Source organism: Trichoderma harzianum (assembly GCF_003025095.1).
Source record: "Trichoderma harzianum CBS 226.95 unplaced genomic scaffold M431scaffold_2, whole genome shotgun sequence".
NCBI lineage: Eukaryota > Fungi > Ascomycota > Sordariomycetes > Hypocreales > Hypocreaceae > Trichoderma > Trichoderma harzianum.
The window spans coordinates 2406696-2430624 of NW_020209250.1; the positions used below are offsets into that span (position 1 = coordinate 2406696).

At 52.4% G+C, this 23929-nt stretch overlaps 10 protein-coding genes across 10 annotated transcripts; 6 read left to right on the top strand and 4 right to left on the bottom strand.

The window, feature by feature from the left end:
• Positions 1-297: 297 nt before the first annotated feature.
• M431DRAFT_76345 (hypothetical protein) lies at positions 298-2415 on the top strand (the record flags this gene model as incomplete). The annotated part of the gene is made up of 5 exons (XM_024922453.1): positions 298-343; positions 498-601; positions 687-2007; positions 2095-2262; positions 2345-2415. 5 exons carry the CDS (start codon positions 298-300, stop codon positions 2413-2415), a joined length of 1710 nt encoding a protein of 569 aa, XP_024779007.1.
• Positions 2416-2860: 445 nt separating this feature from the next.
• M431DRAFT_1945 (hypothetical protein) lies at positions 2861-4348 on the bottom strand (the record flags this gene model as incomplete). The annotated part of the gene is made up of 2 exons (XM_024913243.1): positions 2861-3645; positions 3715-4348. 2 exons carry the CDS (start codon positions 4346-4348, stop codon positions 2861-2863), a joined length of 1419 nt encoding a protein of 472 aa, XP_024779008.1.
• Positions 4349-6423: 2075 nt separating this feature from the next.
• M431DRAFT_1946 (hypothetical protein) lies at positions 6424-6996 on the top strand (the record flags this gene model as incomplete). The annotated part of the gene is made up of 1 exon (XM_024913245.1): positions 6424-6996. The coding sequence occupies one exon, from the start codon at positions 6424-6426 to the stop codon at positions 6994-6996; it is 573 nt and encodes a 190-aa protein (XP_024779009.1).
• A 314-nt stretch (positions 6997-7310) lies between these two features.
• Positions 7311-7676, top strand: M431DRAFT_504252 (hypothetical protein; the record flags this gene model as incomplete). The annotated part of the gene is made up of 2 exons (XM_024918443.1): positions 7311-7504; positions 7571-7676. Coding segments are annotated over exons 1-2 (284 nt in total), but the record flags the coding sequence as incomplete, so codon positions are not given.
• Positions 7677-10202: 2526 nt separating this feature from the next.
• On the top strand, positions 10203-10766 carry M431DRAFT_1948 (hypothetical protein; the record flags this gene model as incomplete). Its single annotated transcript, XM_024913249.1, has 1 exon — positions 10203-10766. The coding sequence occupies one exon, from the start codon at positions 10203-10205 to the stop codon at positions 10764-10766; it is 564 nt and encodes a 187-aa protein (XP_024779011.1).
• A 277-nt stretch (positions 10767-11043) lies between these two features.
• M431DRAFT_74627 (hypothetical protein) lies at positions 11044-12171 on the bottom strand (the record flags this gene model as incomplete). The annotated part of the gene is made up of 4 exons (XM_024922245.1): positions 11044-11650; positions 11714-11778; positions 11850-12043; positions 12117-12171. The coding sequence occupies 4 exons, from the start codon at positions 12169-12171 to the stop codon at positions 11044-11046; spliced, it is 921 nt and encodes a 306-aa protein (XP_024779012.1).
• Positions 12172-12335: 164 nt separating this feature from the next.
• On the bottom strand, positions 12336-12554 carry M431DRAFT_490934 (hypothetical protein; the record flags this gene model as incomplete). Its single annotated transcript, XM_024916852.1, has 1 exon — positions 12336-12554. One exon carries the CDS (start codon positions 12552-12554, stop codon positions 12336-12338), a length of 219 nt encoding a protein of 72 aa, XP_024779013.1.
• Positions 12555-14318: 1764 nt separating this feature from the next.
• On the top strand, positions 14319-18354 carry M431DRAFT_74940 (hypothetical protein; the record flags this gene model as incomplete). The annotated part of the gene is made up of 2 exons (XM_024922286.1): positions 14319-17739; positions 17810-18354. 2 exons carry the CDS (start codon positions 14319-14321, stop codon positions 18352-18354), a joined length of 3966 nt encoding a protein of 1321 aa, XP_024779014.1.
• A 1239-nt stretch (positions 18355-19593) lies between these two features.
• Positions 19594-20507, top strand: M431DRAFT_75109 (hypothetical protein; the record flags this gene model as incomplete). Its single annotated transcript, XM_024922307.1, has 3 exons — positions 19594-19961; positions 20184-20265; positions 20448-20507. 3 exons carry the CDS (start codon positions 19594-19596, stop codon positions 20505-20507), a joined length of 510 nt encoding a protein of 169 aa, XP_024779015.1.
• Positions 20508-21283: 776 nt separating this feature from the next.
• On the bottom strand, positions 21284-23720 carry M431DRAFT_490938 (hypothetical protein; the record flags this gene model as incomplete). Its single annotated transcript, XM_024916853.1, has 2 exons — positions 21284-23572; positions 23643-23720. The coding sequence occupies 2 exons, from the start codon at positions 23718-23720 to the stop codon at positions 21284-21286; spliced, it is 2367 nt and encodes a 788-aa protein (XP_024779016.1).
• Positions 23721-23929: the final 209 nt, after the last annotated feature.

Consider the following 23929-nt stretch of genomic DNA (forward strand, 5'->3'; position numbering starts at 1 on the left):
GAGGGACGTGTGAACCCCCCCCCCCCCCCNCGGTATATAAGCCAGACCCATTTCTCGTGCCCGCCGTATTCGTGTTTTTGCCCGGCCATCAATCCGTTGCTCAACGCCCTTCTCCGAGCTGCACGACCCCACGACTTTTGAAACTTCCCAGACTGCACTGCATTGACGTCTTGGGCCAATGGTCAAGCTCTGTTGCGCCGATTCCCATCACCACTTGCAGGTACCAGCTGTAACTCTCTCTCTTCATCTTCTACCTTGCGCAACAAGTGAAGCGCGCGCAACTGGACGTCAGTCAAGATGGCGTTTGGCATCCTCGAGCCCAGCTCGGGGGGGAAAGTTCCAGGTAAGGGGAGGGAGCCCATGATGGATGTTTCGAGTACCTGCAGCAAAAATCTTGGCGCAGTCGCAACGCAAGATGTGCTCGATGCTTTGATACAATCTCGTCTTGTTCTCGGCCAATGACAAAACTAACAATGGCTTCCTCTTTGGTAATCCAGGCACAACCCATTTCTACGATGACCCTTCGCAGCCCCAGACGGCGACGGAGCAGGACACGATCAGGCTCAAGTGCGACACCAGCGGCAAGACGCCCATCATCCTCGTGCGTCCTCCAGCCAGCCATGAGCCTCGAGATCGAGATGAGCAGCTGCAGCTGCGTCAGACACTGACTCTCTTTGCGCAAACAGGTTCCTCAGCCTTCAGACGACCCCAACGATCCGCTCAACTGGCCTCTATGGAAGCGCGATCTCATCACCTTCACCCTCTGCTGGGCCGGCGTCCTCGCCACGTCCCTCGGCCCCATCCTGGCCGCAAACACCGTCACGCTCTCCCGTCTCCTCACAAAGACCTTTACCAAAGTCGCCCTCCTGACGGGCTACTTTCTCCTTGGCGCCGGCGCTGCTGCCATCTTCTTCGTCCCCTCTGCCCGCGTCTGGGGCAAGCGCCATCTCTTCCTCCTCGGAATCCTCATCATCATCGCCTCGAGTGCCTGGGCCGGGTCCACGGGGACAAACTACGGCAGCTTGCTCGGTGCTCGAGTTCTCCAGGGCGTCGGCACCGCTCCCTATGAAAGCCTGCTCAACGCCGCCGTTGGCGACATGTACTTTGTCCACCAGCGAGGAGTGCGCATGGCCTTTACCAACTTGGCAATCTTTGGAGGCGCCTTCTTCACTCCTATTCTGGTCGGAAAGATTACGGCATCGTTGGGCTGGAAGTGGAGCTTCTACTTTGTCTCCATCTTCATGGCTGCCACGCTTCCCGCAGTTTTCCTGCTTTGCCCCGAGACCGCGTATCGCAGAGACACCAAGCTCAACACGGACACCAACGCAGAGGCCGAGGAGGAGATTAAGCTCCAGCCGCGCGTCGCGACAACTAGCAATCCGCCGTCGGATGAGGAAGAGCTATCAAAGCAACGCACAGGCTTCGTCCTCTTCCCAACCTCGAGAACACTCCAGCCCATTGGAAATGCCAGGACCCCCAAGAAATCATTCGTCGAATCTCTGTCCCTGTTCGATGGTGCCAAGACAGATGAACGCTACTGGGTGCTGCTGCTCCGGCCATTCCCCCTTATCCTCAACCCTGCCTTCATCTGGGGCTGCCTCATCCAGGGAACCATGATTGGGTGGACCGTCTTCATTGGCGTTCTCGTCGCCGCCATCTTCATCGGCCCGCCCTACTTCTGGGGCGAGGTCCCGGCCGGCTACGCCTACACGGGAGCCTTTGTCGGCGCCCTCTGCGGGTTTGCCATCTCAGGCCTCCTTGCCGACTCCAGCGTCAAGTATCTCACCAGGAAGAACCACGGCGTCTATGAGCCCGAGTTTCGAATCCTGCTGGTCATTCCTATGCTCATCATCGGCGGCATTGGCTTGTTTGGCTTCGCGTTGACGGCTGGCAACGTCATTTCCGGCGAATTCAGCTACATTGTGCCGCTCGTCTTCTTCGGCTTCGAGGTCGCTGGCATGGTGATTGGCGCTGTGGCAAGCTCCTTGTACATTGTCGATGCTTATAGTAAGAAACCCCCTTTCTTGTTTTCCTTGTAAAGTCATGATAAGCCATCACGATATACCTGAGGTTGAATACTAACAACTCGTACAGGAGATCTCACCATCGAAGGCTTCACCCTCATGATCATCTTCAAGAACATTTTTAGCTTCATCCTGACGTTTTTCGCCTATGACTGGCTCATCAAGGGCGGTATAAAGCACACCCTGATTGCCATCTCCATCGTCCAGGTCGTCGTATGCCTCATCAGCATCCCCATGTGTAAGTCTCTCTATACACTCACTCCGACAAAGCTCCCCTTTCTCTTCTACAATTCCAGTCCACTGACATTTGGTCCATGTAGACGTGTTTGGTAAGCGCTGTCGAGCGTTTTACCACCGCCATGATTTGCTGGCGTTGACTGGCTTGCAATGATAACATTCGCCCCCCGTCGTGTTTCGTTTGCTTTGAGCGCGTGCGAGTATTGAGAACTATCCACTGCGGTGAGATTTAGTAATATTTGCACTTTTGGGGGGTTTTTTTTTACGCGATTATAATGGGAACAATGTCTAAAATGATACCAAAAAGCAATCAATGGTGTTACGCTGGTGTACGGGATGTTTTGTTTTTTGTTAATACTAATTAATCAAGATCTGGAAGAAGGACACATTAATACGATGCGGAGAATGATATTCCACTTACATTTAGAGACTCACTCCTACTGATTGAAATGAAAACACCAATTATCAAGGGCAAAATGGGCGAGTTTGAAAGAAATTTCATATCTTCTTAATTTGGGTATATGACGTTATCCAATCCATCCCTTCCTATCCATGCCACAGCCTACTATGTACGACCAAAAGTTTCACTTGCACCAAATTTATGCCTTGACGGCCGCCTCGCCAGTAGAAGCGTTTGCCTTGGCCAAAGTCGACTTCTTGACAAGGCGCAGGCCACCGAGGAGAATAACGAGCGCCTCGAGACCGAGAATGACTCCGAGGGTGACGAGGGCGCCAATGACACCAGCGACGGGCTTGGTGATGTTGCTGTTGTCGGAAGACTTAGCCTCAGGGGTGCTGGAGGTGGTCGAGTTGGCAGCGCAGCTTCCGTCGGTGTTGCCGCAAATCTGGCACCAGTCCTGAGTATCGGCAATGGCGAACTTGTCCATTCCAGTCTTGAAGTCGTTCCAGCTGAGGGTGGTCTCATTCTGGCCGAACAGGGGGTACGCCTTGAGGCCGTTGGCAGCAGCAGTGCCGTTGGACCAGAGGAAGCGGACGGTGAGATCGTCAGCAGAGGTCTGGGTGGAGCTAGGGGCGACAACCTCGATGACCATGGAGGAGGCGTAGTTGCAGATGCCGTAGAATTGGTTGTCGGCAGCGGGCAGCTGGGCGAGACCGAAGAAGGCCATGAAGGCACCGTAGGCACCGAACTGGATGTTGAAGCGAGGAGCCGTCTTGCCGTCAACAATGGGCTGGAGGGTAGTCATGATCTGGCCGGCGAGGACAGAGCCAGCAATGGCACGGACGGGCTCGCTGCTGTTGAAAGCGAGGTTCCATTCGTGGGTGGAGGCCAGGTCGTAGAGGTTGGTGAGGGTAGAGTTGGTGAGGAGGTTGTCCGAGGGGATGGAGGAGTTGTGGATTGTGGCGACGTTGATGTAGTCAAAGACTGAAGGGTGACTGTTAGTGAACTAAATCGTCTTACTGGTGAGATTAACAATATGATATGAATACATACTTGAGTAGCCATTCTTAAAGGTGGCCGTAGTAGAGTTGAAGGTGGTGTTAATGACAGGCAGCAGGTTCTGGTAGAAATCCTTGGTGTCGTTGAAAGTGCTCAGATACTCGGGAGTCAAGAAGTAGCTGTTCGAGCTGACCACGGCATCGCTGCAGCCGCTGCTGCCCTGAAGCCAGGCACTTGACTCGGAATTGGACGAGCTGGCCCCGGAGGTGACGGTGTTGACGGGGATATACTGATATCCGCCCAAGGGAGCCTCGACGGTGGTACCATTGGCCAGCTTCTGGGATCCGGCAGTCTGGTTCGGGGGATACAGGCCCTGAACGAAGACATTGGCCGAGTTCTGCAGCACATTGTCGACCGGGGCTGTGACGGCCAGCTGGGACAGGACAGCCTGGTTGGCGCTGATGCTAGCAATACGCTGGTCGGCATCGCTGGTGATGTAGCGGTTGCGGTAGAACTCGGCAGAGCTGGCCACCTGCTGGGCTCCCAGGGGGGTCAGGCTGACGGGGTTCCAAGCCTTGGACGTGCGGTCTCCGTGACGGTGGAAGATGTAGACGCCGAGGACCTGCTCAGCGGCGGCCGGGGCAACGGCAGCGGCCGAGAGGGTTGCGAGGAGGAGCTTGGACTGCATCTTGAAGCTCGTTGCTGAGGCTGTAGATGGAAGAAAGAAGAAGTACCTGGTTGCCTGCCTACCTAGTACTTGAATCGTACTGTAGCTGTCGCGATCGGGGGGAGAAGAAGCAAGAAGAGGGCGTGAGAGGATGATTGGGCATATACACCCGCATACTTATACGCCAGCCTCGAAGCTGATGTACAGCAAAGTAAAGCATCCATAGTAGCATGATACCTAGCCAAGCTAGCATACACACAGTCGGGCGGCCCTGTCCATCCCATGCCTTGGGGACCCATTGCTTGCCCAAAGCAGGCATGTGTGAGCGAGCCGTTTGCAGAACAAGCTTTGCTAGGCCCAATTAGCCCGGGACTTTTCTCACAGGCCTGCAAGCTGCAGAGTGGAAAGCTGGGACGGCAGCGAATTGAAGCCGTCGAGGGCGCAAAAGAGTGGCGTTGAGAGATGCAGAAAAGCCCCGCCGGGAGGGGAAGCAGAAGAGCAGAAAAACAGAGGTTGCAAGGTTGGGGCGGGATTGTCGTGTGGCTCGCGTAAAGCTTGAGAGGGGCGATCCAGGGGCCTCTGGGGGCCTGTAGGAGCCCTAAAAGGTTAGGTTGTATGGAGGCTTTTAGGGGCCGGGGGGCTGGAAGACGGAAGCTGGAAGATCGGCAGAGGGGCAGGGCGGAAGCTTCCTGAGCGGACAGCTCCGATTAAAGACGAGAGGGCTCAATTTAGGCTCTAATGACAGCTTCTTTTCTTCCTTGACTCTTACAGACAGCAGCTTGTCTCGATATTGTTATAACCACCATGTTCACCTCGCATCAGATGGCATCTCATGGGGGAAACTTCAGTTATCAAGACTCTTCATCATCTCACCATCACTATCACCATCACTATCACCATCTCCTCTTCTCACAGCTCACGGCTCACGCAGATGCTATATACTATCGACGCTAAACCCCCATCCAGCACCCTCCTCCGTTCTCGTCACCTGCAAAACAACTTCCCCGAACAACGCCAAGCCGACGTGCCACCTCCATCACCACCACCACCCAAAAATCCCCGCCCACCCGGAGATACTCCCACGACGCCATTGGCCGTAATCAGCTCCAGCCCGGCCTGCGATTCCCGACAACCGCCTGCTTCTCCCTCAAAGGTGGGGTTTGGCCGATAAGAGCAGCTGGCCCGAAAGGCGAAGGCAATGGGCATCGGAACAAGACATCCTGAGCAGGATTCGAGTTCATGGCTGTGGCCACCTGGAGGAATCTTGGTGCCATGGCGTTCAGCTAACGAGTTTAATTGACCGAGTTGTATCTCACTCTTCGAGCCCATCTTCCAATGATCTAGAAGCGCAGCCAAGCATCTGGTGCTCCGTTGCCACCGCCAAAAGCAAATCTGGATACTCAAAACTCAATCAGACTCGGACTATTCCCGCGCCCTCTTTCGGCCTACTTGCAAGAAAGACATCATTGATTGTTTGCTTTTCAGCTCATGAATTCTGTAGTTTCTCCGATTGTCCTAGCATGTGAAGGAGGCAAACCGCCGTTATCTACAAGTCGATACTGCCATCTGCCGTTTTACCGAGGGTTTGAATAATCCAGCTTGGCAACCTCAAAATCAATGTTCAGCAGCACGATGATAACGATTGCTCTTGATTGACGGGTGAAACATCTCCGAGGACGCAGTACCAGGGCAATCGGATCCGCTGAGATGCATGCTTTAATTTTTTTCGGCAGACTAGCCTCATGTCAGCTTCTCACACATGCGGTACCAAGCTTACCGAGATTGATACGAGGTACGAGTGCCGTACATTGCGCTATTGATCTTTCAGCTTGGCATTGGTAGTAGATATTGCTTTGTGGGGTCATGTTCCGTACAGACAAAGGTAAAGTATCCATTTGCCATATAGGTAGTAGGATTGACTCGGCGGAAGAGGCTGTGGTTACCTAGAGCTGCTGCCTGAAGTCAGCCTAATGAATCTAACGAATCCTACAGAGAATCTGCAGCGACAAACCAGGGCCAAATTCAACTCAGCAAATTCAAGTCGTCCTCATGAACTCTTCCACAATTCTTCTTATATCCAGTGAACGCCTTAAACGATGACGAAGAGAGATTTTGCGCTCGAGAATACCCAACAAGATGTATCCAGCCCAGAGAAGAGGTGGAAGAAGGATATTGATAATGTGCAGACTCCTTTGCGGGAGCTGAAGCCTGATGACTATACTGTCGGGTGGATCTGTGCTATCACAGTCGAATACGTTGCCGCACAAGAGTTCCTTGATGAAGAACACGAGGGGCCGAAAAATGTATCGCTTCATGACAACAACAATTACACGTTAGGCAGCATTGGGGAGCACAACGTTGTCATCGCTACCTTGCCTTTCGGGGAGTATGGCATAGCCTCAGCAGCAACTGTTGCTAGGGACATGATGCACTCGTTTCCCAATGTCAGAATTGGTCTAATGGTCGGCATTGGCGGCGGTGCTCCGAGCGAACAACATGACATCCGTCTTGGTGGCATTGTAGTCAGCGCTCCAAAGAACGGTAACGGTGGCCTGCTCCAGTACGACTTTGGCAAAAATATTCAGGACCAGGAATTCTTAGCTACGGGATTTTTGAACCAACCACCCGTTGCTCTGCGGACAGCACTGGCAGGGCTCCAGGCTCAATAGGAGAGAAAAGGCCATCGGATTGAAGAAGCAGTCAATAGTGTCCTTGAGAAGAATAAGAGGCTACGCCGCCAGTATAAGAAACCGGACCAAAGCAGTGACAGGTTATATCCCACTGGAGTCGTCCATCCAAACACCAAAGAAAGCTGCGTCCTTACTTGTGATGAATCTGAGCTGATAGTACGACCTGAAAGGGATGAGGACGAGGATAACCCGGCAATTCATTATGGCCTGATTGCTTCAGCAAACCAACTGATGAAGAACGCCTTACTTCGAGATAAACTTGCAGCAGAGAAAGACGTATTATGTTTTGAGATGGAGGCCGCGGGACTGATGAACCATTTTCCCTGCTTGATTATTCGTGGTATCTGCGATTACTCGGATTCACATAAAAATAAAGAATGGCAGGGTTATGCGGCTATGGTAGCAGCTGCGTATGCAAAAGACTTGCTATACCGGATCGCTCCCAACAGCGTTACGGCAGAAAAGAGGATCATAGATGTTCTGTCAGGTAAGTCCCAGGTAGCATAAATAATTATTAGTCCAACGTTTACCTACTAATATACAAGTGTGGTAGATGTACAAGAGACAGTTCATGGCGTAGAAAAGGAGGTCCATAAACTTGTCCATAAACAACACAGTCAAGAACAGCGAGCTATCCTTGACTGGCTTACACTTGTTGACTATGCCCCTCAGCACAACGACTTCATTAGCAGGCAACAAAGAGGAACAGGCCAGTGGTTCCTTGATTCAACACAGTATAAAACATGGCTGGATACTAAAGGGCAGACTTTATTTTGCCCCGGCATCCCTGGAGCTGGCAAAACTATCATCACAGCCATAGTGGTCAATCATCTGTTGACTCATTTTCAAGGTCATCCAAAAATTGGTTTTGCGTACATCTATTGCAACTTTCGCCAACAAAACGAGCAAACGGCCATAAGGCTACTCACAAATCTGCTAAAGCAGCTATCCCAGGGCCAATCGCATCTGCCAAAGACCGTGAAAGATCTCTTCGACAAACACAAGGAGACCCGGACGCAACCTTCGCTGGGCGAGGTCACAGCAGCACTCCAAGCTATAACCGAAAACTATTCAAGAAGCTTTATTGTAATCGATGCCCTTGACGAATGCCAAGAATTGGGTCAGCTAGGGCTCCTCGACGGAGTATTCGACCTTCAGACCAAGACTGGAGTCAATATCCTTGCAACTTCTAGATTTAGCGAGTCCATAAAGAAACAATTCGACGGATGTCCAACTGTGGAAATTTCTGCAACTGATGGAGACATCCTAACCTATCTCAATGGGCAGATCTCTCTCCGGCGTTCGAACATGATTAACGGTGATCTTCAAGGCAAAATCAGCACTCAATTGACAAAAGCCTCTGGTGGAATGTATGCTACATTTTCCTGAAATTCAGAGAATGGTCGAGCTGATGCCAATATTAGGTTCCTCCTTGCAATGTTTCACATAAAAGAAATTATGGAACAGCCCACAATAGGAGACATTGAAGATGTCCTGCAGAAACTAGGCAGTGGGATGGAAGGGTTGAACGAATTGTACAAACAGGCCATAAAACGGATCAACGACCACCCAGAGGTCACTAAACGCCTTGCAAAACGGATTCTAATCTGGATTACTCGCGCCCAAAGACCACTGTCCATTGTTGAGATCCGACATGCGCTTGCAGTCAGGGAAAATATGTTGAAATTTGACCTCAGGTATATGCCCGACATGGAATTTCTAACATCTGTTTGTGCTGGACTAGTCACGATTGATGAAAGCAGTGAGATCATCCGTCTGGTTCATTACACGACTCAAGAGTTCCTCCAGCAGACACACGAGGAATGGTTTCCGCAGGGGGAGTTATACATGACGAAAGTATGCGCCACGTACCTATCATTCGGCACTTTCGAGAACGGGCCTTGTCAGACGGGGGACGAACTAAAAGAGCGTCTCAATTCCAACCCGCTGTATCATTATGCCGCACATAACTGGGGACATCATGCTCGGGCGGCTGCTATAATAAGTCAGCAAGTCATTGATCTACTAGAGTGCAAGGCAAAGATAGAGGCAGCGAGCCAGATACTGATGGCAGTGAGGCCCTTGGAGTCATCAGCATTGCTATCCAGGTTCATTGAACGGATCCCAAGGGAATTAACACGACTACACCTAGCGGCATACTTTGGAGTTGAAAAAGCCGTTGGCCATTTTCTTCGAAAAGGCGACAATCCGGACTTGAAAGATACATACGGTCGGACGCCCCTGTCGTGGGCTGCTGAAAATGGCCATGTAACTGTCGTCGCCTTGCTGCTAAAGACGGGACAAGTTGACGCGGGCTCGGAAGACAAATGGAATCAAACACCATTGCTCTATGCCTCTGCAAACAATCATGAAGACATTGTTGAGCTGCTCCTCGAAAATGGCGTCAACGTTGACTCGAAAAACATCGACATGGACGCTGACGCGAAAATCATCGGCGCATACTTTGATCGAACTCCGCTATTGTACGCTTCAGCGAACGGCTATGTCGCCATTGTTAAGTTACTCCTTGAAAAGGGGGCGTCTATTGATACGAGAGACATGGACGGTAAGACGCCGCTCGCTTTCGCAGCTGAGGGCGGACACGAGAGGACTGTTCAGTTGTTACTCGACAATGGCGCCGATGTTAATATTCGAGACAACCAGGACTGGACGCCGTTATCATGGGCAGTATCAAAAGGACATGAAGCTCTTGTTCGGCTACTATTGATAGAGGAACTACCATCCAACCAGATGACCGTCACTTAACTGAATTATCATGGGCAATACAACATGAAGATGAGCTTCGTATTGAGTTACTACTCCGTCGGGGCTATCCCTTGGTGGGAAATGATATTTATACCCAAACACCGCTAGTGTCCGCGATCAAAGAAAATCAAATAGTTGCCGCCGAGCTACTATTTGACAGAGGCGCCGACCCCAATTTAAGAGGTTCAGATGAAAGGGCACCACTCTCATGGGCAGTAGAACTAGGGCATTCAGCCATCGTTCAGCTACTGCTTGACAAAGGCGCTGACCCTAACGTGAAAGATTCTACTTGGAGGACACCGCTATCAGTGGCAGCAGAAAGGGGACATGCAACCATCTTTCAGCTACTGCTTGACAAAGGCGTTGACCCTAATTTGGAGGGTCCAGATAAACGGACACCACTCTCATTGGCAGTAGAAATGGGACGTGTGGCCATCGTTCAGCTACTGCTTGATAAAGGCGTCGAGATCAGCTATGAGGATACGGATGTCTCATCATTACTGCTAAATTCTACTGAAAATGGATGTATAGATATCATCCAGCATATTCTCAACAAAGATGCGCAATGTGAGACGTCTGTTCTCATCATGCTCGACTCGTTATTTCTAGCAGTGGAATTGGGACGTGCAGCTATCGTCCAGCTACTCCTCGACAGAGGCGCTGACATCAGCCATGAGGCTACGGATGTCTCGTTATTCCCATCAAACGCATTCACAGAGAGATCTATGGTCATCATCCAGCAAATTCTTGACAACGATGTGCAAATTGGGGCCTCTGCTGTAGTCCTGCCCACACTGCTGCTTCTGGCAGTGGAGATGGGGCATACGGCTATCGTTGAGCTACTGCTCGACAGAGCTGCTGAGATCGGTTTGCGCAATAGACAACTATGGGTGCCACTACTATCAGGCGCAATAGAGGTGGCGACGGAATTTACTCATACAGTTATTGTTCAGCTGTTGATTGAGCATGGGCACTATATATGAGTCGTATCGACTCACAGGATACAGTTGGCAGGGCAGCACTATTAAGAGCAGCGGAAATTGATATGTAAAAGATGAATATCTCTCAGAGTATACGCGCTGATAAAAATGTGTACTCTGTATACGAACTAGAAATAACTCTGAAATTGCTGTGCTTTAAATTCTATGGCTGCTAATAAACAGCCTCGATATGCCACATGTCTTCTAAGGCAAGATTTCTCCGTCCCATCACCCAAACGCCACATCTTCCTTCTTTCTCTTCTCTTCGTTCCAGCTTCTCTTAAAGCTTGGACTTGTCCTTCTTTCCTCCCTTCAGACCCTCAGAGATCTGTTCCGTCTTGAGAAAGTCGGGGTACTCAACACCTGCATCCACACCAACCGTATAGGCTCCCTGCCTTCTCCACGAAGCACCGTCCACGGGGATAATCTGTCCGTTGATGTAGCTGGAAGCATCGCTAAAGAGGAACACTGTCGCATCCGCAATGTCCTTGACTGTGCCGTATCGTCCGGAGGGGATCGTCTTTGCGAACTTGGCAATCTCCTCCGGCCTGCTGCTCGCCAAGCGGGCCATGCCCTCGGTGTCGGCGATGGGGCCTGGAGCAATGACGTTGGCGACTACACCACGGGGGCCGTACTCGAGCGCAACGTTGGCGATGAGTGAGTCCACGGCGGCTTTGGCGGCGGAGACGTGCGACTGGAAGGGCATGCCGGTGTAGTGGAAGGTGGCCGAGACGGCGATGATGCGGGGGGTCGAGCTCTGGAGGAGATAAGGGATCGTGGCCTTGATGGTGTTGTAGGTGCCGATCACGTCAATGTCCATGACGGTCTTGAAGGCGTTGGAGCTGATTTTGTCGATGGAGGCGACAAAGTTGCCCGCCGCACCAGCACTGTTGGGCTGTCAGTATCGCATTCGCCATCGGGGGGAGCAGCGCACAAGAATGGCTCCTCACATTACATAGTCAATGCCTCCAAGCTCCTTGACGCATCGCGCAGCCGCAGCCTCGAGGCTCTCAATCTATTATCGGGACTGTCGTCAGCAACTGGCTGTCCATCTCGTTTGCGATGCAAGAGCCTAATCCTATTTACCTTGCGCACGTCGCATTCTCCAATGCCAATGACCTTGGCGCCCGGCCGAGCTGTTGCAATGTCCTTGGCCGCAGCTTCCGTCTTGCTGGCGTTTCGGCCCAGGATACAGGCGTTCGCTCCGAGTCGGACCATTGCTCTGGTCTGCATGCTGCAGATGGTGCCTGCGCCGCCAGTGACGAAGATGACCTTGTCCTCTGTGGGCGAGCAAACATTGGGTTAGCCACACGTGTCGCGTGTCTGTGTCAATCCCAAGGGCGGGCGACTCACTGAAGATGTTGTCTCGCCATATGGCGCTCAAGTATTTGGATTCGGGGACCGACATTGTTGCGACGCGACTATGTTCTTCTTGTTGCTGGGAGAGGATCAAGGAACAATCGGTGTGCGGTTTGACGGGTTGGACAGAGACAGAGGAGGGAGGATCTTAGTGACTGAATCAACGAGGCAGAGCGACGGTTGATATTGATATATTTGCCTGTCCGTTAGCCGTTATCCGTCGGTCCAACCGGAAAATAGTGACAGTGACAATGGCAGACGAAGCATGGCGAAATCGAGCAAGATTACAGATAGTATGGAGTCGATGTAAGCTTGAAGGATCCCCAGAATGCGCATGTGCCTCGGTAAGCCGGTATTTCGGAGTGGGGCGCCGTTAAAAGTGGCCGCGGCGAAACCGATTAGTAGTCGCAGATTCTGGGGTAAAAATTCCATGGAGGGCTTTTGGTTTGGTGAGATGGAATTACTGTCAATGCATTTTTTCTTTTGCTTCCGAGTGGTTGAGCTTGATTTTAGTTAGGGGGTGGTTTTTTGCCACTGGCGATGCTAAAGTTCCGCGGGGAATGGATGGACAGGGAAGTTCGCATTCGCATTCACATGTGGGTGGCTTCAACGCCAACGCCAACCAGAATTGAATTGGGCCTTCTCGTATCGGATATCCCATTTTGAACATGGTCGCAATTACACATCTTGGCATTGTTGGGGGAAGCTATTAATGCCCATATTGTTGGTTCTTCGTTGGATTCAGCAAAATATAGCAAACATGGAGACAGAGACTCTCTTTAGCAGTACTCGATTTTGATGTTTCCATTGATGCTTTGAGAGGAAATATCAATCCTGGCCGTCCAGGAGAGGGGCATGTATCACTGACAATACGTATATACCTAAGGTACACCATGTATCTCGCCTCACTTGATTTCCTGCTTGCTTTGGAAAGACACTCTATTCACCTGACACTGACTTGATGCTGTGAAACATTCAGTCGGGGAGCCAACATGTGGTCGACGGACGGAATAGACACCATCTGGTCTGGCTACAACAAGGGTTCACCTTGTTATGGCGGCTCGATTTTCCTCGCGCGTATTACTGCTTACTCTGTGTACGCAGATGCCAGAGAGCGGTTAATATGTTGGCTTCGCTCTGGATTTACATAGCATGGTCAGTCAATTCCATCGTGGTGATGGCAGCATATTGAATGGAACCTAATATCTCATCAATTTGAAGTGACTTGAATTGATTGAGGGTTGGATAACAAGTACGAGTACAGCCCTACACGTGTAGCATCACCAGGTTCTCCATATAGCGGCTCCAAATAAACGCACGTGCTAACCAGTACCTTGCAATTGGAATACTTGTACGTAGAGATGAATGAATTCAAGCATCCATCTCCCTCCTATCACGCCAGTTCCCCTCACATTCGATACTCGAATCAGCAATCGCAGCATGAATGCATTGATCGAATAAATCAATCAATGCCAAACACAACACACAAAGAGTGCAGGGTGCCTGGCATGCATTGAGTGAGCTGGCACCGCATCTTCTCCGCTTCGGAACCTAGCTGAGGCAAAAGAACACGCACGCAGCCCAGTAAAACGTGCCGCCACGCCCCAAGAACTACAGCAGCACAGGCCAATGCCAGCCTCATCCCTGCCCCCTACAAGTCCACTACAGTCCACTGCAGTCCACCAACGCCTCGCCCTGGCCCTGCTATTCGCCAGCCGGTAACGGGCTCCAGCTCCGCGCCCTGAATGACGACCTAACGAAACAGCCTTGCCCATATTTCGTGCAGCCTCTATTCACTATTCTGCTCCGTACCTACACCACATCACCTAATTTCACTTCAGCATCCCCGCCAGCATCAAATATCGCAAAAGCTGTCGACACCACTGCGTCGTCTACACATGTCGGACTGAGCACCGCCTTACTCGGACGATTCTCATTGCCAGCCTTTGCGCCGCCTAGCGCTGGGGACGTGCCTGAAGCTGCAGTCAGAAATATATTGGATAGGGAGCACCGCGGACCTTGTCCTGCTAGGAGAGAGCTGGGGCGAACAACAACGTGAACCCAGACGATTTCGATTTGCTGCCCGAGCACCAAGCAATGCCCAACTCGCTGGACCGAGCTGTGCGATTCTCCGGCGGCAGCGACGACGACGACGGCGACGCATCCAACCTGCTCCTGCAGCACATGAAGCACGCCATGATCGAGGACGAGGACTCGTCTCCTGAGTCCAACGGCGCCGACCAGCACACCATCGACCGTCAAGACGATCTGGGGTCGCTCAGCAGATATGCCGACGCCCCAAACAGCATCACCGGCTCGCTGAGCTCATTGCCGCCCGGCACGCACATCAATGGCGGCCCGCCTGCCAAGCGGCCCAGCGCAGGAGAGGCCGACGCGCCGTACCTTCAACGTCCCTCGGCCCCCGTGCGAATGCCGTCCAATACGTACAACCCTTCCACATCACGGAAGCCCGCTCCCCAGTCGCAGGCGTCCTTCTCGGAGGGACCCCGATCCTCGTCCAAGACGCGACCGCGGCAGAGCGACAGCCGCTTTCGGGCGCAAGAGAGAGCATACGTCCAGACGTTGCGGCAAGGGGGCTACACGGGCGAATATTTTAGCCAGTTCCAGGCACAACCCGGAAACGAATCGGACTCGGAGGGCGAGACCCCATCCTCTGAGGGTCCCTTTGATGACCGCCTCGACCAAGAGACCATCATGTTCTACGGCAACGACGACATACAGCCGACGGAAGAAGACATCTCAATACCCGAAAACCGGGAACGGTTGGAGTGGCACGGCATGCTGGAGGCCGTATTGACGGGAGATGTCGTCCGGCAGGAGAAGAAGCGCCTGATCAATGCTACCGATACCACCACCAACAGGGCGACATACAGACAGGAGCTGTGGCTCGAGCTCCGAGCTGAATCGTGTGGAAGGCGTCTTCCGGTTCAGAAGCGCATGGTGGAGGATGGCCGGGCGAGCGTTGATCGTCTCTTGGACGAAGTCATCAACTTCGAAGTCAAGGGAACCAACGAGGCGGGGAAGCCACCCTACGAGCAAGTCAAGGACGTGGTCAAGAAGCTTGAAAAGTGTCAGAGCATGTATCCTTCTTGGTCAGCTCTCGTCGCCGAGCACAAAACCGCCGTTTCCCCCCAGTTCTTGGAAGCCTACGAAGCCATCATGTCTTGGTATAACATCAACGAGATGATCAACACCGAGCTCGCAATTCTCAAAAAGTGGGTGGGCAACGATGAGCTGGACTTTTCCAGGACCAAGCAGCGTTCCCCGGCCGTCGACGGCATCACCACGGATGAGACTTCGTTCCTCGATAGGCTGATGAAGGAGGACGGCCTCCAGTCGCTGTACAACGAGAACGCAAAGGTTATCCTCAGGGGCGAGTTAGTCCAGCTAGGAATGCTGGTGCCGATATCAAACGTCATCAAAAAAGCAAAGGAGACGCTAATCTATAACTCGGCCCCTTTTCAGAAACGACACCTGCCGCCATACCTCGACGAGCTGCTGACCCTCATCAGCTTTCCTTCACGCCTGATTGAGGAGATTACAAAAACGCGACTGGAGTATGCCAAGAAGATGAAGGACACGGCCCAGCAAAATCCGTTGATGCAAGACCAGATGATCTCCCAGTTCCAGCTGCTCCTGCGGTTCGCCATCAGGATCAAGACTGAGTATCTCGAGATTGAGAAACCGGAACCCGGGTGGGACCTGCCTCCCTGCATCGATGAGACGTTCGATGCGGTGGTGTTGGGGGCCCTCAAGTACTACTTCAAGCTGCTCAACTGGAAGCTCACCGGTAATAAAAACACCTTCAAGGAAGCCGAGCTGTTGTTTCAGGAGTGGGATTTTGCCAACCTAATTGGCGGAAACCTTCAACGCGGTAACATTGAAGTTGCGGAGCAGTTCAGTTCGCTGACGTTGAAGGCCTTTAAGCGACTGAGCACCATGTTTGAGAGAGAGCTTTTGGAGAAGCCCAGCGAGAGCGGGCCAGAGATGAGCAAGCGATACAAGGCTGCCTTGGATTCTGTGCGCGTCCGCCAGAGGATGCTCCAGCGCTTTTCGAGGAGGCTGAGCGAAAACTACGAGCACGCCTGCGACTTTAACATCTCTCTGGGGCCGGGAGAGCTGCAGGTGTTTTACGACCACCTGGTAGCGTCAGGCCACTTCCAGGTGGACACGTACGGCGTGTTTGAGTCTCTGAACATCTACTTGATTGCGTCTCCAGAAATGAGGCACAGGCTTGACGACATTTCGCCCATGCTGGCCATTACCTCTGCGGATCGCTTCGCCGACGATTCCGGCGATCAGTACGTCCTCATCCTTAAACCAGAGGCTCGCCTTTCATGGTTTGGCGAGGTCGTGGGCGTGCCGGTCAAGGAGCACAATATTGAGATGAAGACCGGGCAAGTTCGGCTCTGCACCACGGGTAGCGATGCCATCGCCAACGCGCGAAGGAACTTTCTCGACGCCATCGACATGCACCTTGACCTGGCATTGGAGTCGCGGCCCAACATTCACAAGGTCCACACGAGGCTGGCCGATATTCGCAGCACGGCCTACAAGCTATCCAACGCATTCATGGAGAGCGTCGAGATTATCAGGAAACAGACGAGAGGCAAAGATTGCCAGGAGCTCATTCAAACGTGCTTCATTTCGGCCACGGAATTCGGCCAGCGTTCACTACTATACATGGACGCCAACCGACGACAGATGAACAACATCCAGCTGACCAAGCTGGCGCTGGACTGGGTCAGCTTCATCTGCGATGACTGCGTGGCGTCGGATCGAAGAACATTCAGGTGGGCGGTGACTGCTCTCGAGTTTGCCATGGGCATGACTCGCGGGCGCCACATCTTGGGCCTGGGTCAGGAGGAGTATGAAAGGGTGCGTGCCAAGGTCGGCGGGTGCATGTCTGTCCTGATCTCGCACTTTGACATTATGGGGGCAAGATCCAGCTTGGCCGCCCAAGCCGAGAAGGAAAGAATCGAGAATCTTGTGAGTCAATTTAGGAAGGACAAGAACAAGATGCTAGACGACGAGGAGGCCACGCTGGGCGTTACCGAGCAGCGACTGGAGAAGCTCATTCGCGTGGACGAGTTTCGGCAAGACAAGGAGGCCGAGCGGCGAGCACTGGGCCGAGTGCTGGAGACGAACAACGAGGCCGACCGATCGCTAGCCTATCTATCGGCATCTGCAACAAACGTCACGGTACGATGGCAGCAGGGCCAGTTTGTGGGCGGAGGCACATTTGGCAACGTGTACGCAGCTATGAACTTGGACACGGGCCACCTGATGGCGGTCAAGGAGATTCGACTCCAGGACCCCAAGCTGATCCCTACGATTGCCGAGTCGATTCGCGAGGAGATGCGCGTGCTGGAAGTGCTGGACCACCCCAACGTTGTATCATATCACGGCATCGAAGTGCACCGAGATCGCGTGTACATCTTTATGGAGTTTTGCTCTGGAGGGTCCCTGGCCAGCCTGCTGGAACACGGCCGCATCGAAGAGGAAGAGGTCATCATGGTGTATGCGCTGCAGCTGCTCGAGGGTCTCGCATATTTGCACGAGAGTGGAATTGCTCATCGAGATATTAAGCCTGAGAGTGAGTTTTTTCTTAATTACAATCCGCTTTTTTTCCGTTCCAGTCGGGAAACGCTAACATGAATCATCAGACATTCTTCTCGACCACAATGGCATTATCAAGTATGTGGACTTTGGCGCTGCCAAACTCATTGCTCGTCAGGGGCGAACAATGGCCGCCGATCTACACGCCACAAAGCCAAACAAGTCCATGACCGGAACTCCCATGTACATGTCGCCAGAGGTGATCAAAGGCGATAACCCCGGTAAGGCTGGGGCGGTGGACATTTGGTCCCTGGGATGCGTGATTCTCGAAATGGCAACGGGACGACGGCCATGGGCCAATCTGGACAACGAATGGGCCATCATGTACAACATTGCTCAGGGCAACCCACCGCAGCTCCCGTCCCCGGAGCAGCTCAGCCCTCAGGGTATCGACTTCCTCACCAAGTGCTTTACACGAGATCCTAAGCAGAGATCGACGGCAATAGAACTACTGCAGCATGAGTGGATAATGACCATCAGAAACCAAGTAGTCGAGCCAGCGACACCCAGCGATGCTAGTGGATCGTCTCTGTCGCCGTTTGTGTCGGCCACCTCGACCAGGACTAGCATTGGGCCAGATGGATTTTACTAGGGCGCGAGACAAAGTGCAATTTATAAACGATTAAGGCCTTTTGCTTCCTCTCCTATTCTATTCTGTTTTTGGTTCGTCTTGGAGTGGGATTTTGGCTTCTTCTTTTTTCTTCTGCTTTGCTTCTTCTCTTCTTTGGCCATTGATATATGGCGAGATGCAAATGACATGAAACCATCAAATAAGCGAGCATTACATGGAGGATCAACGGATTTTGCACGTCATTTACTCATTTCTTGGCTTTCTTGCTATTTTCCCCCTTTGTTTCCTTTTTTTCTTTTTATTTCAGCAGCCTTTGAACAAATATGGGAGGAAAGGGTGATATTTTGCTTCGACGATACCTACACACACAAAGATTGCATCAGGGATGAGAGTCCGGAGTTGGTATGCCATGTTTGACACTTTACATGCAAACAAAGAACTGGACAGCCTGGATAATTGGTGGGCGGGAAATTGACATGGAGGAATTACGCGCTATTCGAGGAGGGGATGAAAGGATATGAACTATATTTTGAGCAAACTACCTGTACCTACTGGGAGTCGGGTGATGGAAGGATATCTGAGGGTCGGACAGGGCAGAATTGAATACGCGTTTAAGTGGACACCGATTTGCCAATAGATTACGCAGTCCGAGTACAAAGTACGTAATATGACCAAGAGATTGTGCCAGCTCAGCTGATAACACAAAATCTTGGCTGGTGATACGAACAAGCAACCAGACGGTGTACCTCACAACACGGTCCTATCATATGCAGAAGCCAGGTATCCGCTGCGTATCGTACTCATATCTCCTCCCCGGATCAGTTTAAAAAAAAAAAAAAAAAGGGACCGCCAAGAAACCCGCCAGCGCAGCGATGCAGGCAGGTGCCGTCCGCATTCGGCGAAAGGCCAAGCCGGCGCCTGCCGTCGCTGCCATGGCACTTTCCCCCGCCTGACGCCCCGCATCCACGGCGTGTTCCGGTGGGGGGAAGGAGGCGCCCCCGGAATTGATAAAGACTGTTTTTTTCTTCTCTCCCTTTTTTTTTCTTCTTTTTCCCTTTCTTTTTCTTTCCCCGGGCGATCTTGAGAACCCCCCTTCTGAGCATTTTGTGCTGAGGAGGTGTAATTATTATTGATAATTATTTGATTGGAGTCTTTTTGTTTTTGGATAACGAGATACTAGAAGACGAACAGTGACTACGCCCCTTTATCCATCCATCTTTGATACCGAGTAAAATCTACACACACACACACACAACAACCATGTCCACCAACCCACCCATCCACTCCGGCGCCGACGCGGCCCAAATCGCCTCAACCTGCGCACAGCTCAACATCACCACCACCGAGTTCGCCGAGCTGCAGCGCCGCGCCACGGCCGCAAAGGCCACGGCGTATTGCCGCTACAGCCGGTTCCGCGTGGGCGCGACGCTGCTCTGCGCCGACGACGCCGGCGAGACGGTTTATGTTCCGGGAGCCAACGTGGAGAACGCGTCGTATCCCGTCGGGACGTGCGCCGAGAGGGTGGCCTTTGGGACGGCGGTGACGAGCGGGATTAGGAACTTTCGGGCGATTGCTGTGGCGACGGATATTAGTCCGCCGGCGAGTCCTTGTGGAATGTGCAGGCAGTTGTGAGTTCTAGCCCAGTCTATTTCCTTTCTTGTTTTTCTCGGTGAGGAGGTGGTGGTGGTTAGTTGTCGGGGTTGGGCTGGGATTATGCAAGGGAGAAAGCAGCGGGAAGGACCAAGGAGGCGCGAAAGACGAAAAAGGAGAAGAAAAGGAGCACAGACAGAGAGACAGCATCGAGTTGGCTTGGCTTGGCTTTGACAGCTGAAAAACTAACCGCTTGGCAGCATCCGCGAGTTTTGCTCCCTGCAGACTCCCGTCATCATGTTTGACAAAAACTCCGACTACGTTGTCATGACAATCGAACAAGTAAGTCTTTCCTTCTCCCTTGCAGCTCAGACATTGTGCCTTGATTTTTTCCTTTCCTCCCGCTTTACGACATGCACATCAGCCGTCGTGGAACCAATCCATCAAGCTAGCTACCTGTCAAACACACACGGCACACACCGTCCAACACCGTTGATTGGCTAACACTATTTCCTCCCTTGCAGCTTCTCCCCATGTCGTTCGGCCCAGAGGCTCTCCCGCCTCCTGGCGCCTCGGGATATTGATTGACGTGTCTCTGATGACCCGTGCGTTTTGACACTATTGACCTTGGTACAGCTGCAAGGGATGTCCGCGGAAGGGCGGATGGAACCGACAAGGTGGCGGCGGTGTCACAAGTCTAATTTAATGACAATGCATCTGACGGGAAGCTTTTTATTACGGATTTGGATATGGATACAGTTTTCTATTTGATAGTAGGACAGGTTAATATAAGATAATGCATGTCTTGAAAGACAATTTCCGCAATGCGTTGACCGAATGCAGGGGAGGAAGCGTGGGACTCATCACAATGTGCTTGATACAGGCCCTTCGTATTCTTGGTTCTGCTAAGAGGAGGAGAGAAAGAAAGTAAGGTAAAAAAGATCCTAGTCAGGATACGGCAAAGATTGGTCATGGTTCAGGGGAGCAGCGTACAGGTACATGAAACCAATTTTGAAAGAATTGAAGTAAAAAAGCAAAGACATCCAAAGAAGTGAAATCCCCCAGTTTCATCCATCCCGCACGTTCCCAATCCCATATCATTCTGTCATTGATACCAGTATTCCCGTAGACCCTCCCTGTGCGTGTTCAGATGCTGTGCTATACTTTGTATGTAAAATATCGTATGTATTATCTATGTATTCCAAATAGAAGTAGAAGTTGAGAAAAAGAAAGAGACAACATAACTACCCAATGTCACACGTCTTTGTTGCTTCTCATCAAATTGTGTTTCAATCCACTTCCGGAGCCGTGCCTTTTTTGTCTTGGCCAGCTTGATGAATGTTACATGAAATTAAATCCCCTAGCAGTCACCGGCGTCGCCGCCACTGCCAGTGTTGTTACTAATATCGGAGGATCTGGGAGCAGCGGGAGCGGCTGATGTGCGAGGCAGGGTCGCAAATGTTGTGGGGACGCGGATAGATGCGCTCTGTGTGCTGAAAGTGGTGACAGTGGGGAATGCGCCACCGGGTCTGGTGGACGAGGCTCCGGAGCCAGGGAGAGTAGGCAGGGGAGGCAGGGGAGGCAGGGGGTACTCGTCGTCGTCACAGTCATCATCATTGACGGGTGTGGGAGTACCAGTGGGATTAGCAGGAGTGTTCAAAGTGGTGGGAACAGAGAGGCTGCTGGAAGAAACATGGTCGTTGAAGGTACCTCCAGGGACAGAGAAGGAGGTAGGCACAAAGGAAACGATGCTGGTTGAGCTGCCCTGATCAGCTGTAGAGCTCCGAGTGATAAAAATTGGCGGGGCAAAGGTGCTGCTTGCGGAACCAGAATCCGTAGGATCACAATCGCCATCGTTACCATCATCAGTGGGCACGGGAGTTGCAAAGCTCACTGTGTTGGAGCTTGGTGTGCTGGAAGCCGACGTAGAGGAGGCTTGGGTTATGAATATGCCCCCAGAAGTGGAACTCCTGGTGAAAGATGTCTCAGACGAAGCGGTAGATGAGGTGGCACCAGGCGTAGGTTCGTCTGTTGGGTCGCAGTCATCCGTGTCGGTGGGCACAGAGATGGTGGCGGAAGTAGTAGAAGAGCCACCAATAGATGTAGACGATGTCAAGAACTGACCACCGGGGGGACCGGAAGTGGTAGAAGAAGCAGTACCGGAGGTGGTGGAAGAAGCAGTACCTGAAGTGGAGGAAGAAGCAGTACCTGAAGTGGAGGACTGACCGCCAGGGGGGCCTGAGGTCGTAGAAGAGCCGCCAACGGATGTAGACGATGTCAAGAACTGACCGCCAGGAGGGCCTGAAGAGGTAGCAGAAGAAGCAGTAGCCGAAGTGGAGGACACGGCAGAGGTAGATGAGGTGGCGCTTGGTGTGGGTTCATCTGTAGGGTCGCAGTCATATGTGTCGGTTGGCACCGAGATGGTGGCGGAAGCAGTAGTCGAGGAGCCGCCAATGGAGGTGGACGATGTCAGGAACTGGCCACCAGGGGGACCGGAGGAGGTGGTGGAAGAAGCCGTCCCAGAAGTGCTGGCTGAGCTGGTAGACTGGGTGATAAACACTCCGCCCGATGTGGTGGACGACTGCGTAGACGAGACTCCGCTGCTGCTGGGTTCGCCTGTTGGATCGCAGTCATCTGTATCGGTTGGCACAGAGCTAGTGGCTGAAGTGGTGGAAGAGCCGCCAATAGATGTAGAAGATGTCAAAAACTGACCACCAGGGGGGCCTGAAGAGGTGGTGGAAGAAGCCGTTCCAGAAGTGCTGGACTGAGTGGATGACACTCCGCTTGATGTGGTGGACGACTGCGTAGATGACACTGCACCAGAGGTGGTAGAAGATTGTGTAGATGACACTCCGCTTGAGGCAGTGGAAGACTGCGTAGATGACACTCTGCTTGACGTGTTGGAAGACTGCGTAGATGAAACTCTGCCAGATGAGGTCGTAGACTGTGTAGATGACACTCCGCTGGAAGCGGTGGAAGATGAGGCACGGCTGCTGACAGTGGTGGAAGAGGTCAAGAACTGGCCGCCTGGAGGTGTCGAAGAAGTGCTCGAGGCAGTGCCAGAAGTAGACGAGGAAGAACCAGATGCGGGCACAGACGACGAAGCAGTACGTGAGGTAGTAGACGCAGTGCTCGAGGTGCTACCAGAATTGGTTGACCGAGTAGTAGACACTCTTCCTGAAGTCGTGGAGGAACCAGCAGGAGGTCCAGTCGAGGACCTGACGGTGGTCGAAGACCTGACAGTGGTGGAGGCCGATGAGGTGACAAACTGACCGCCCGGGCCTGTCGAGGATGTCTTGGAAGTGGCAGAAGACTGCGAAGACGTGAAGGGGTTACCAGGTGTGCTGGAGCTCCTTGAGGTAGAAAGACTGGGCAGGATATGGGTGGTGCTGGAGCCGCCGCTAGGAGGAGAGTAGGGTGGCACAGATAGGTGCAAAGTCACCGTTGTGGTAGACGTGACCTTGTTGGGAGTCGTTGAGGATGGCGGTAGCCCTTCAGTGTGGACCGTGGGAGTGACATAGATGGTCGTCTCAACAGTCAACGTGGTGGTCGTGATGATGCTGAGTGTAGCGCATGTTGGTAAGATGTAGGCCTTCTTATCCAAGAGACCCTTGGCCACCTCATCAATGACACGCTCTTCAGCTCCCAGCTATGCATGGTCATCCATTAGTACCACGATTTACAACAGTACCACGCAGGTTTCATGTCATTTCACATACCTTCTCGCCCTCTGCTCCTGGAGAGGCATCCACCATGGATAGCAGCCCAGTGGCTGCAAACAATGTGAGAAACCGCATGTCAACTTAGTTCTAGGCTCTCGATGTAAAACACATAAAAGATTGAATTAAAAAGGGGGATCAAAGAAGAAAATTATAAACATCAACCAGATACTCGAGGGGGGCAATATATAATGAGTGGACGGCCTGTCAAGAGATTATGCCGGGAGACGTTCAGGACGAGGATTCATCTCCCAGAGCACGAGATGGAAGACCCAAGTTTTATATCA